At 37.8% G+C, this 13649-nt stretch overlaps 1 protein-coding gene across 1 annotated transcript in view; it reads right to left on the bottom strand.

Moving 5' to 3' along the window:
• Positions 1 to 181: 181 nt before the first annotated feature.
• Positions 182 to 13649, bottom strand: part of csgalnact1a (chondroitin sulfate N-acetylgalactosaminyltransferase 1a) — a 37121-nt gene continuing 23653 nt past the window's right edge. The window contains exons 5-8 of the mRNA XM_055052532.1: positions 8047 to 8225; positions 6932 to 7026; positions 6711 to 6792; positions 182 to 4699 (exon numbers count right to left, since the gene is read on the bottom strand). Of these exons, the coding sequence (XP_054908507.1) occupies positions 4413 to 4699; positions 6711 to 6792; positions 6932 to 7026; positions 8047 to 8225 (643 nt within the window). The 3' untranslated portion in view covers positions 182 to 4412. The remainder of the gene's footprint in view (positions 4700 to 6710; positions 6793 to 6931; positions 7027 to 8046; positions 8226 to 13649) is intronic.

The following is a 13649-nucleotide window of genomic DNA, read 5'->3' as shown; positions in this document are numbered from 1 at the left end:
AACAGGAAGCCACATATTCTTGTGATTCCTTGTAGGAAGTGTGTGATAAGCATAGATTGATTAAATTGGTCACAGAGTTTAACCGTACTTCAAAGTGGGGCAAAGATCAAAGCGGTCCTCTACTGTCTTTCAAAATGAGTGAATTAAAAAAAGGCAATGACTGTTTATGATTAATCTCCTGGGATGTTAAGATTGGATGTTTATTCACAGAGAGGACAGTTATGATTAAAACATTATGAATACAAAGCTTGAGTTCTTTTTTACATATGCGAACAAAAAAAAAAAATCTTGTTAAGAATAAAAAGACCAAAATACTCCCCAGGTGCAGGTTGTTGCAAATCCCCCCCTCAAAAAAAACTACCGTACACACAATCCAATAATTATCAGCAAACTTTCCAGCATGATAGCACACGTGGTACAAGGCAAATGTGATAATGAAGTGGATATCACCTGGTGAGCCAAGCATGAATAAAACAATAGCTCAGGATTTGGCCAGTAAGATGATATTCAGCATGTCAGGGTGACTTACAGAAATTCTACGCTAAAAGTCAACTCTTCAAATTTATTTTGCATGAACAAATAAAAGCATTCAAAAATGAAATGTCTATTTGTTCTGTTGTATAATGTAGAAACATGTTCACAAAGTAATGTGTTAAAATATGTTTAAAAGATATTTGTCTTGACCTTGATAAAAATCTGCAGAAACAAAATAGGAAACTGGGTGGAGTGAAGTACAAAGGGAGTTCACCTTTGCGCAAGACAGTGACCCTAAAATTTAGGGTTACAAAGAAATGTTTAGAGCAGTAGTTTAAGGAAAGTTTGACTGATTAATTCCAATAAATGTAAAAAAATTACAGTAATGCATGTTAAACAGGAAGAGGAGTTGTCTACCAAACACAAACATTAGCTCGTTGGCTCCATCTACAGGTTAGGAAGTAAAGGTTCAGCATTAAATTGAGAGACCAAAATTAAATTGAACATCTTCTTAAAAGTAAAATACAAATGACAAGTTTCTTATATGTAAAAAGTGGTGCGTGGAAGAAGCAGGACATTCCTTTATGAAACAATGAGACAAATTGGCAGATTTCAAAATAAAGAACTTTTGTATGGTTTTTAACTCCTTTAAAATGATTTTTTTTTATTTCTGACAGACTGACATTCACAAAAGCGACTGACCTTCTAGGTTTTTTTTGTTTCGGCGAAAAGCACCCAAGGTGCTTAATTATTCTAACAAATCAGTAACAAATAAGTTTGGTAAGGCAGACGCCCTGCACTAAAAACATACATGGTAAAATGTTTTTGCAAAAAGAATCAGAATCAGTCAGGTTTTATTTTATGTTCTTGCAGAGGACCAACATTTTTGCCCTTGGAAAAATACAGATCAACAATGTATTGCATATGAAAAAAGCCTTCACAATGCATAAATATGTTTATTCAACTCATTTACACAAAGTTACAAAACCAATCTGACAAAATAATCTAATGATTGTTGAAAAAAGTAAATGATTGCCAGTCATTTTGTTTCTGGATCCTTATCCAGTGCTGCACAAGTATTCTAAAAAAAGATTTTCAGGAAAATACATCAAAATAAATAAATGGTTGCTTACTACTAATATTAATCATAATTTACTTCCCTATTGCACAAAAAACTCCTCCTAATTGATATTAAAAATAAATTGCTCTGACTTGTTAAGTCGTCGTCAACATAAATTCACTAAATGTTAACACTTCCCTTTAAAAGGTTTACAAACTAATTTACACAGCACTGATCTTAAAATGTCAACACTCAAATCCATGCCTATTGGTACTGATGGTAAAAACACCTGATGAAATTCAAAACAATAATAATGACAACAACAATAAAAATCTAACTTATAGCATTATAAGTCGCAGCACCATCACAATAGCACTAGAGCTGCTATTGTCACGCCTAAAAAGTGTTCATAGAATAAATGTAGCATTTATTTTACTTTTAAAGTAATTTTGATTTCCAGTTTTCTTGGGATAGATGACGTCAGACACGTTAATTTTTCCTATCCCTTTGTCAAAATAGGAACAAGAGGAGAACATTGAATTTGAGTCAGGCACATGTGTGTTGAACGTTTTCTCTGAGGTGGAGGGGACGAAGCGTTGATGTTGGCCTCTGCCACACAAATTAATTGGGTTGACAGTAGATTGTAGACCAGGATAGTGATCTAAATCACACAGACCAACCAACGGAAAAGCTCCAGCCATTAATCACTTTCTATGACTATCTCAGTCCACAGACCTTAATCTTATCTCTCCTCATTTCACCGAGAAGACGACATCAGGACCCAGGACTCTTATGTAAAGAAGAATGGTCAAAGAGTTTGGTTATATGAGAAATGCTTTTCTATTGTGACAAAGGAGGTTGTGCGAATACGAAGTAGTAGGGGCGCCAATAGGGGAAGCAATAACAATTTTGTTGCAAAAAAAAAGTTGATAGAAATGCATATACTCAAATTAAAGCTCGAATATCCCCCAAACGTTCAGTATATAATTTTACCGCAATAAAACAATTTATAGCCTTATTTCCACATCTTAAAACAGGGGCCCCAATTAGGCTAGATTGAGCTGAATGTAATACTTTCTAAGCAGGCAAAAATAAAATACAAATTCTAAGGCTAGACATTTACAGAACATAATTATAAATACATAAGCAAAGGCAACTGAAAGAATAATTTATGTAAAACTTTACAAGACAGACTTTAAAAGAGTCCTTCACTGATAGCTCAACAGCGTGTTATTCATTTTCAAACCAGTGGGTGGCTCTGTTTACACATATAAAAAACTTCAGTGCAAGTTAAACTTTCACTGATTATGAAAAACAGACGGATCTGACGTTATTTACATAAGGCACATAGTTGAGATGTAATACGGCTCACAGGTGCATAAAAAAACAACATAAAATAGCTCTCATATACACAGACATTTATATGATTCTGTACAGAAGTTCACGTATAATTATGGACATTAATGTCACATTCATTTTGAGTTTTTCATCAAAGAATTTGAACAGCTCTTTTTACAGAATGGAGAAACTATGAAGTGTACAATTTCAATGCTGACCAAAAACCAGAATTGGAACTGAATATTTAAATGCATTTTGAATTGTCAAACATTTGCATATAGACTCAAATACCGGCATACTCCACTTCCACTGGTATCTGGATAATGAGCTTTTGTAAGCTGTAGCAAAACCATATGCTTTTGTAACAAACGAGAACGTATTTGTACCCTCTCTTTATCAGAAATGATTGTTTAAATTGGTTAGTTTTCTGGGTAATGTCTTAATGAGGTTGCAGCAATTCTAGAGACTTATTGGTAGCCAGCTTTATCCAGCCAAACTTTTGCCTTGGATGTGCGTTTTGGGTCACGGTTCTCTTGGAACATCTGATAGCGTCCAAGACTCAACCAAGGTTCAAGCCTGTTTTAAAATGGCAGATGCTGGAACAAAAAGAAACTTCTCTACAATAGAGACTTTCAAGCTTGATAGAAATGTGAGGCTGCCCACGTGGATAAACAAAATTCAAAAAGAGACAAAGATGATCTGTTTGGTCACAGTGATATTAGATTTTCAAACATAATAAGTGTATTGAACAATCAAAACTGGCTTGAACTATGATTAAAAGCTGAACCAGAAAACCAGGCTATTTAAATGATCTCCACCATTTCAGTGTTGCCAAAAGCCTGTTTAAAAAAGCGTATGGTTGAATTGAAACTTGCAAATGGGCACTTTTGCTAATATTTATAGAAGTGCATGTCTATTTTTGAGCCTGTATGTCTAATTTTGACTGTGTGAATCAGATAACATACCCAATGAATTCAAATTTGGAACAAATATGAAGTTTCACATTGTATTATCAGGCTAGAAGCCTGTGATGAGTGCATTGAAACCACTCACTGGACCCATAAATGCATGTTTCTCACTTTTAATTAAATGTACCCAGACTTTTATAGAATCAAATCTGAATTCTTTATTTAAGATTGACACTTCTTTTACTTTTTAGCTGTGATTTACATCATATGGTTGAGCTCAATCAACTTTGCTTGTTGAACATGAATTCAAAGGACAATTAAAAAAAATAATAATACAAATAGCTGGTAGCATTTTTTTATAGGAGTAAGTAAAGATGTACCTAAACCACATTTTACATATGGAGTGAAAATACAAAATACAATATTTCAACCAAACTCTTTCTCTAAGTTTTTAGTCCACAACATGTCTGCTCCCTGGGATTTTCTGTACAGATATAAAAGCGTGAGTCTTGTATTTGGTCTTGAGAAGGACAGCAAATCAGGTAACTTTATCAAAATTCTTTCAGAATTATACAAATCTTAGATACTATTTCACCTTCTGGACGCAGAGCCTAGCCTTTCTCAGTCCAGAGTCACGTCTTCTTTGGGTTTTGCAGTTTCTGCTTGCGGAGATGAGCTTCGATCTCCTGCCTGAAGAAGAGCATTCCCAGCTGGCCATGCGAGGCCTCGTTCATGGCCTTGGACTGCATGCACATTCGGTACTGGTCTGGCGGCAGCTCGTCGGCGCAATGCTTCTCGTGCCACAGGTGGAAGAGGCCGCGTGACGGCGCTCGGACGACCAGGAGGTTGCTGTGGAGGTACTTTCTGTAGAGGTGGACGTCTTCGCCGCCCCAGCCTTTGATGTCAATGTCAAAACCTCCTGGCAGAACAGACATGGTCATCAGAAGATTTGTCAGTGTGTAATGCTAAACATGTTGCAGCATGGCTCACAGTTATGGTGTCATATTCACTTTCTAAAAAGAAAAAGATATTGGAAAAGAGGTTGCAGTTTTTCATTGAGAGATTTGTCAGGACGATGAAGGCTGCTTCCTGTAAGGTTCACGACTCCCTTCTGTTTTACTTTGATTGTTATATCTGCCTCAATCTTTCTTTTTTATTTTAAATGTTAAAAATGCGCGCTGTTTTCACAACATGCAACTGTTACAATGGTCTTATTTAAAGACCATTGAAAAAAGAAAGCGCTGTGCTTCTTTTACAAGTCTGGATAAACAACACCTGTTCTTTATTATTTTCTGAAAATATTACACTGATATACCAAAAACTTCCAAAACCAACAGTAAGTTCCAGATTGTCCTCATTTATCACCAAACAGTAAGCAGAAAATGAAAACGCCATGTTCGAAAAGCCAAGTACAGCTTTGCTGCTTCCAGAAGATTCAGGAGGGAAAATAGATACCAGCTGCTAACAAAACGCAAATGAATAATTGATCAAGAAATGTAGCCACCTCTGTAAAAAAGTTATGTGTTAACACAGGATGGAAAAAAAATCTGTAGTAACTTTATAAAGAATCTGCTGGTTATAAATCCATTTCTAAATTATTGGAACTCCCTCATTATATGATGAGAAAGGCTATTGAAGAGCAGAAAACAATTTGAACTGAACAGTCTTTTCAGGTTGGTGATCAAGACAACATCGCTAAAAATTATGTCTACTTTTTCAGGTACAAATCTTTCCATTTTACCTTCATCTCTGTTGAGAAAATACTTGAAATAGGGATTTTGTTGAATTACCTTCTTTTTCCTTTTACACTGAGGCTGGACTCCAATCATTTTGATCAATTAAATTATCTCAGTACCTCGTAAAAATCACATAGATGCATAAATGAGTCATGATAAGCAATGACTCCTCGTTTTACTATGCCTGTAATTCAGGATCTGACTTTATGATCATGGTTTTAAGTTTGGATACCCTTATAAATAAAATAGAGAAAGCAAATTTAAGGAACAGCTCTGTAGCGATGATCTGCATAACTTCTATAGTTTTTGGGGCTGAATTTAAATACAAGTTTCATTAAAATGTCAAGGTGAGGGTCTTTCGTTATACATCTTATATTTTTATTGCAGAGCAAGAGTGGGATTTTGTCTTCTGTAGCTAAAAGTAAGTATTTTCACAGATCTCAAACTGTTTTAGTGAGAGGGAAATTGTCTTTTGCCAAGACAGGAGGCCAAACAGCCTTCAAATTTAAGAATTTGAGGAAGAATATCAGGGAATACACTGAAGCTCGGGAAAGTGCATAAAGAGCCTCAACACATAGAATTATGTGTGACATTAGTCACGAGTAAATTAGGTTGTTACGTCACTGCAGAACTAGAAATGCCAGAAGCACGAGCCCCAACTACCCATTTGCATATAATATACTGCACGTAGCTTTTCTCTTGAGTAGGGTGTTAGTTATTTTATAAAAATACTTTCTAATTGGTCCTATGCAATATTTCATTCTTTTAATAAACTGGATTTTGATTTTTAATGAGCTGTGAACCGTAATAATTGAAATTAAATTATCACTCTGTGCGTAATGAATCAGTGTAATATTTGAGTTTCACTTTTTCATGACAGACAGGTGGATAGGAAGATTCTGAGCTACACTGTAGTTGCTTTATTAAATTACCACTCAGGGTAATATAATAAAACCAAAGCTCCATATCGCAATCCTGAGCTATTAGTGCTCTGCTGTTTTTCATGTCTGCTCAGCAGCAGCACCATTAGGACAACAGCGAGGATATTACTGCCGCATCTGATGAAGTCGTTTCGACTGTGCAGTGTCACGCCTCTACTCAGACAATCAGCCCTCAGGAGGAACTGATTATGGATTCCCGAAGCCGTTGCGAAGTGGTGTGACTGCTATGGAAATTCTTTTGTCTAATCCTTACCTATGTTAATAAAGTCAGACCTGTATTGGCAAGTCATACCAAAACCGAAATCCCTCCAAAAGCCTGTGTCTTTCTTGATTGCCTAGAAGGAGAGGTGCAAACATATTGTGAAACACACACAGTTGAATTCAGCGACTGAGCTGCATAAGAGGATAAGTATTTCCAAACCATCTCCACAAGTAGTCAAGAAAATGAGGAAGTATGAATCATTAATGTGTTACCAGTTGTTGCTCCACAGGTGGGATGTGCTCTGGACTTCCATAAATGAGGGCAGGGTTGTACTGGCTGAATAACACGGGGTAGAACACCTTTTTACCTGCAGGGACAAAGCAGCGTCTGACATTTGCTGGCGACCCTAATAATCATTTAGTCACTCAGAGTTTTATCAGTCCCAATAATTATTTTGCTGGATGGAACTACCACTGAGATTTCAGATTGAAGCACAGAGCAAATGTGGTGATTGATCACATTTCACACCATGTACCCTTAATTCATTTATTACCAATGTGAACTTTGATTTAACCTCAATTACACATTTCCAAGTCAAAGCCGTTTCCTCAGATATCTGCAGTCCCCTCTTTAAAATGTCTATTCGGGCCCAGAGGGACTCCCTACACCAAAACCATATCTGCACAATGTGAAGTGCTTCTATTCTGGGCTCCTCCTGGATTTCTGAACTCCTCATCTGTTCGCCGACAGCAGCACTTATCATGGAAAACGACACGCTAGTGACAAGAAATGCCAGTGGAAAGTTAATTACCAGATTTGTCAGGGTGCTGCACACAACAGGCAGCCAGGATCTATTCCTCTCAAGTGTGGAAGTAACAAATGAAAGCTTGAAGAGAAAAAAAATTGATAGAAAAGACGAAGGGAATTTGCTATCTGGTTAATTTTCAGATGTGTCGTCAATTCTAGGCAAATCGTTTTTACTTTTACTTTGGAAAACAAAAGGGCTGAGAAGTGTAAAAGGATCCCATGCTCACTGTGAAGTATGGTAGGTGATCTGTGATACTGTGGGTCACTTGGATTGTTTTGTTTTGTCAGGATGTTGTTTTATTAAAACAGCTTTATTTATGCATACCTCCACTTTTTACTGTTAGAAAGCCATCTAAAAATGAACCACCTTACTTTTTCCTCCACTTGGTTAATTTTAATGGAGCCTCATGCCAGAAATAAACATAATTTGTAAAATCAGACACACACTGCTTCTGATTATTGTGTGAATTCCAGGTACGTCTCAAAAGCTACAATTAGTCAGAAGTAAAAACTGTAATGTTTTTCAGTGTAGAAGAGACTTTAGCTTGTTTTGTGTTGTCGAGTTTGTGCAGCACATCACCTGGCTGCGTGTTGAGTCTGCAGGTGTTGAGGAAGTCGGCGGTGAAGTAGATGTCCACATCGCAGAAGAAAAGCAGCACATTGCCTCCCTTCCACGCTCGGGCCCCGACGTCTAGACCCCGACCCCGAGAAAACTCCTCGTCCAGCTGAAGCAGTGTGTAGTTCTTAAAGCTGGTCTCCCTTCAAACGCAACACACAGCATGCGAGTCATTAGAGAAGAAGACATTTGGTCATATGATGAAACTCTTTTTGATGAAACTGCAACTGAACACAAAGCAGTCTTTGTTCATAGCAGTAAAGTATTTATTAATTCTGTTTACAAGTATTTTAAAAGCATGCTGCCCCCGCGGCCCCACCCCGGATAAAGCGGAAGAAAATGGATGGATAGATGGATAAAATTGTTCCCGCAAATTTTCTCCGACTGTCTTGATTTTCTGCTGTATGTGGCTGATTAATGCCATTATCTCCCATCACTGAAGCATGGAGATATTTTTCAAGTGCAACAGCGTTTACATGCATCACTAATGAGCAATATAATTAAATTGTAAAAAAAAAGAAAAAAAAAAGACCTGAAATGGAAAACAGTTTCTAGACTTAGTGGACTCAAAGAGTTCATTTCAGTGCTGATTTGGATCTAGATGACCGAATGGGAGTCACTAATTCGGGCCGCAGGAAAACGAGCCCGTCTGTCTCAGTGGGTTTGCGTTGCTGTGGCGCGAGTAAGGAGAAACAGCTGGATCCAGATGCACACAGCTGTGGCTTTTTTCTTTGATCATAACAATTCACACTGTTAGTCACTAATCCTTTACGCCAACGTGTGCCCACGCAGACACGCAGCAGATCACACACACATCCCGACGTCTTTTTCACATGGTGGCGAGCCTGAGGAAAAAGTGGCTCACGTGTCCAAGTTTAAAGCAGAACAAACAGATGGGAACATCATTTTTTATACGAGTAGATAATAAAACAGATGGAAAAAGCAGCTACAAAAATTTCTTTAGAGGAATTCACTGTAACGAAGGGAAAGAGTTTTTCCCTTTGCGTTGCTTGAATCACTCAGAGTGTCATCCCTCTGCTTTCTACAGGTTTTTAAGTCCATTAGCATAATATTTTCCTCTTGCACTAATGCGTGAACACCTATGACACATTCCAAACTTTTCCGCCTCTCCCATAAGTATGACAGCAAAACCTTTTGATCCCACGTCTCTAAATCTAAAAAATACCAGCAACATGATGCACCTTACCGCCTATTTAACTTTGTGAACAACCGTCTTCACATTCCAAATATTTCTGATGACTTCAATCTTCAAGATGCATGATGTCCGCATGTAACTACATGTCTGTGTGTGCTTGTGAGGTGCAGTCGGCTGAAGCACGGATAACAGAGTCCATATCTGCCAGCACAACATGAATCCAAACAGACTGAGTGTCTGCATGGAGTCCCAGGAGAGCAGGACCATGTGCAGCTGGCACCAAACTGTCCACAGATGGCAAACTGCAGAACAATGACTCGGCTTGTTTTAAACGACTTTAACACAACTCCAGCTGCTTTCATGTGTTGACTCAGTCTCAGCTTTAAATGTGACAGGAAGTGAAGGAGAGATCAACTCAGTCTGTAAACTGTTAAGAAAAGCACCTGCAAGGATTTTGTCAGCATTATGGTGCCTTGGAATAGTATTCAAACTCTGACGTTTTTGACGTTCAGCCACATTGCAACCATGGACTTTAATATATTTTATTCCAATTATGTGGGAGAACAAATACACAAACTGTGAAGTGGAAGGGATTTGCTACATGGTGCATTTTAAACTCTTATCAAATTCTAAACTAGAGTAATCCTGACTGTAACTGGGGCTTTATAAGACATGAAAACCTTTGATCTAACCCATTCCATTATGACTGACTGAATCTTTAAAGTTGTCCTCCTACCTTGTGGTGAACCTCCACCACGGCTTCAAGTCTTCTGCAGTCTCTAACAAATTTTCTCTCATAATCACCAACACTGACCAGCTTTCCAGGTCCTGGTTAAGAAAAGCATCCCCTAAACGTTGGACGAACTGCAACTCTGTGCAGTTACTCGAGAGGCATAATGTGCAGCTTGGCCTCTTTTCCTGATTAATTTTACTTTGCCTTACAGTTAAAGTGGTGAACCACATCGCTATAGGTCTGGAATTTTTCCATGGTATTTCCATTTTCAGGTCAAGAATTGAAAAGTGCCTCATGAGATGTTCAAAGCGTAGCAAATTATTTTATAACCTAGCTCTGCTTTTACATTTTCCACAACTTTATCCCTGACCTTTCTGAAAACCTGACCTTGGTTTTCATGAAGTTGTTCAATCACATCTTCTCTAACAAACTTTTGAAACCTTCACAGAAGAGTTGGATTTCTACTGATATTAAATAGCACAAAGGTGGACTTGGGTGTATTAGTAAAATGAAACATGTAGTATATAAAGCTCATAGATATTATAATGTTCCCAACAGGAACTACCTTGTGTAGGTTGATGAAATAAAATTCCAGTAAAATACATTGACGTTTGTGTATTTGCTGCAAAAAGATGGATATCACTAAGGTGTCATTCAGGAAAATAAACTTTGACCTAGTTTTTTAATAGCTCATACTTAAGTTGTTCTTTTTCTCTGTGCTTGGAGTATTTTACAGATTGAACAATTAGTCTGTGGGTGAGCAAGACAAGACTGAGGACAATAGGAAGCTGCATTCAGCTCAAACCACTGTCTCTTTCCTGTGTTTTGTCTAGACGTTGAAAAGAAAGTGTCACTCCTGAAACATTATTTTTGTTCTGATTTACTGCTTTGTCCTGTGGCCTTTCACCTATTGAAAGCCTATAAACAGATACAAAGCAAGAGGGAGGAGAGACAGAGAGAGATATTAAATCTAAAGCCTGCAAAAATGCACCCGTTTCATAATTACTTAGGCTGTCACCATAGTCCAGTTTGCAAACAATTCAAGAAAACATTGAATAAAACAAAGAGCTTTAAAAAGATGCAAGTGGGCGGACTTCGGATTTCTAGTGCATATTTACAGTTCAAACACAGTCAAGGATAATCCATCACTTGTTGAATGATACTGATAAATTCCTGGTTATTTGCAGTAGGAGGCGTTGAAAGCCAGGTTTATTTTTTGAAGGAACTGAAATCACTGATTGAATTTGCAGGTCACCCAAACTTAATGCAAAAAGTTACTTACAAAGGGGGCGTAGCCAGTGTAACCCGACTTAAATCCATGTTTTCATAGTTGCTTTTATTATGTTGATCTTTTGTAACCCACACACATCACCACACAACTCTGCTTGTCCCAACACATGCCTTTTCACTACTGCAGATAAGATGGTCTGCACCCTGCTTCAGCTGAAACTGTGTCAGTAAGAAGTCTGTGGAAAAGAAACTCCCCCAAAATGTCTCAGCTGTAGGTCTTATCCTGTTAGCTACACTCGGTAAGGACAGTGTGGAGGATACTGACTCCAAGCATGACGCCTGTTGATGAAACAGACTTCGGTGTAAGCTCCCAATCTGTGGCTTCTGTTTACTCCTGTCACTTGTGGTTGGAGACCAACTGAGCCTGCTTCCTGTAAAAGTAATGATAGTGGTATTGGTTTTTAAATGGGAATCCCAGTGCCATCATTTTGCTTGAGTTTGAAAAAAAAAGAAAAAAACATTCAATAGCTATTGAATGCATTGTCCTCATTTCTTTTCATACATCAACTGTCTACAATCAATACTGTAGCATCATATTAAATGGCTTGGCTTGTAGTCAAAATGAAGAACTGAACCATACTGCTCCGCTTATTCATTCAGTGAGACAATCAGTGAAGTGAACAATGCTTTATGGGATGTTCAGACTGGCCACAAAGGACCCTAGAACAAGAGTCAAAGAAATGCAGGATTCACTTGCCTCAGTTAAGGTCAGAGGTTATGCGTCTATCATAAAAATAAAAATAAAGAGAGACTGGGCAGAACAAGTTTAGACAAAAGCTAAACTTCTTAGAAGGTGTGTGTCCTGTTATATCTGGTGTGAAAGGAACAAAGCTTTATGGAAAAAAAGCATCACATGGAGTTTGCGTTATGGTCTGGGTTATTTTGCTGCTTCAGGACCTGATGTGATTATGTGACATGACTTTAAAAAGGCTGTTGATGATTGAAAAACCTCTTTGTAGCTGAATTACAACAATTCTGCTCTTATGAGGGGACCAGAATTCCTCCACAGCTGGAAAAGACTTATTGCGAGTAATTGCAAATGCTTCATTGCAATTGCCACTGCTGAGGTTGGCTCAACCATTCACTCTATTTAGGCGGCAATAACATTTTTACACAGGTTTGGATTTTTTTTTCTCCCTTAAGAAACAACTTTATTTAAAAACTGCATTTTGTGTTTACTTGTGTAAATTCGAAAGTTAGCAAGTTACACTGATAGAAAGTGTGAAAAGGGGCTTGTGTGTCCATACAAAAAAGTCTATTATGACAGCAGCTAAAGATAAAGTTAAACAATTAAATAAATAGCTGATCGCACTTTTAGGTGAACCTTGACCAGACTGGGGAGACCCGGGCTCCGTCCCGGAGCCAGAAGCTCAGCGGCATGTGCCCAAAATATTTCAATCATTCTCAGTTGTGAATATTTGTCTGTTAGTCAGCAAGGTCAAAACAGGAAACCATGAAAATGCATAGCATTATCATTTTTATAATATTTTTGTTGTGAGCTAACTGAAGGATGAATTTTACACTCGCAACATTTTTTTATTTTGAATAATTCTTTACGAGTGCCACCCAGCACAACCCTGGAAACAAAGTGGCTCATGCTGTTGTTGATATACCCGTCTGCTTTGTATGTAGAATGAAGGTTGATGATATTTCTCTAAACAGTTGCGTCAAAGACAAAAATACCTGGTATTTCAGTGAGCTAGATAATCAGAAGTCCACACGTGTGATGGAAGGGTGAACGCAAGCTGGCAGAGGCCTGGGGCAAAACGGTTTCACAAATTAATGACACCGAGTAATTTGTACAGTGCATTTCTGAAAGATCTGCAAAAGAACATGAAAACTGTGCAGCTCCGATTTGTGTGCCTTTAAAGCCGTTGATAAGCTCCCTGTACTTGTCCAGTTAACTTGTCCTAAGGGGTTTCACAGGATTTACTTGAGGTATCCAAGAAGTGACTGAAATGCCACAAATGATAACGTGAAAGTCATTAAAAGGAGAAAGAAATCATGGAAATTTTTTAAATGAAATGATTCACCATGTCATGCAATTGTTTTCTTTTATCTTTTTCCGGTTTTCTGCATAATCCTTGTTTTTATCTTTTTTTTTTATCCTTGGGAATTAATGTTTTTTTTTTTTTTTTTGCCCCATGTTAGCATTGCTGCTGATCTTATCTTCTCTGAGTTTCTTTCAGTTTTCCCCCTGCAGCCATCAGCTCCTCTCTGTGTCCACAACACAGTCATAATTTATGTGTATTGACTGACTGGTATCCAGTTAGATCAGACGACTCGTGTTTCTCTCTTCTTCACATGCCGACTCCCTCCCTCTCAAACCCTACCTTCTATTCCTCTTTGTTTCGCCTCGTTTTATATCTCTATTCCGAGCCACATGTG

Source organism: Poeciliopsis prolifica, unplaced genomic scaffold (assembly GCF_027474105.1).
Source record: "Poeciliopsis prolifica strain line A6 unplaced genomic scaffold, Auburn_PproV2 SCAFFOLD035, whole genome shotgun sequence".
NCBI lineage: Eukaryota > Metazoa > Chordata > Actinopteri > Cyprinodontiformes > Poeciliidae > Poeciliopsis > Poeciliopsis prolifica.
The sequence above is the reverse complement of the archived record's forward strand: the minus strand, read 5'-3'. Positions and strand labels throughout refer to the sequence as shown.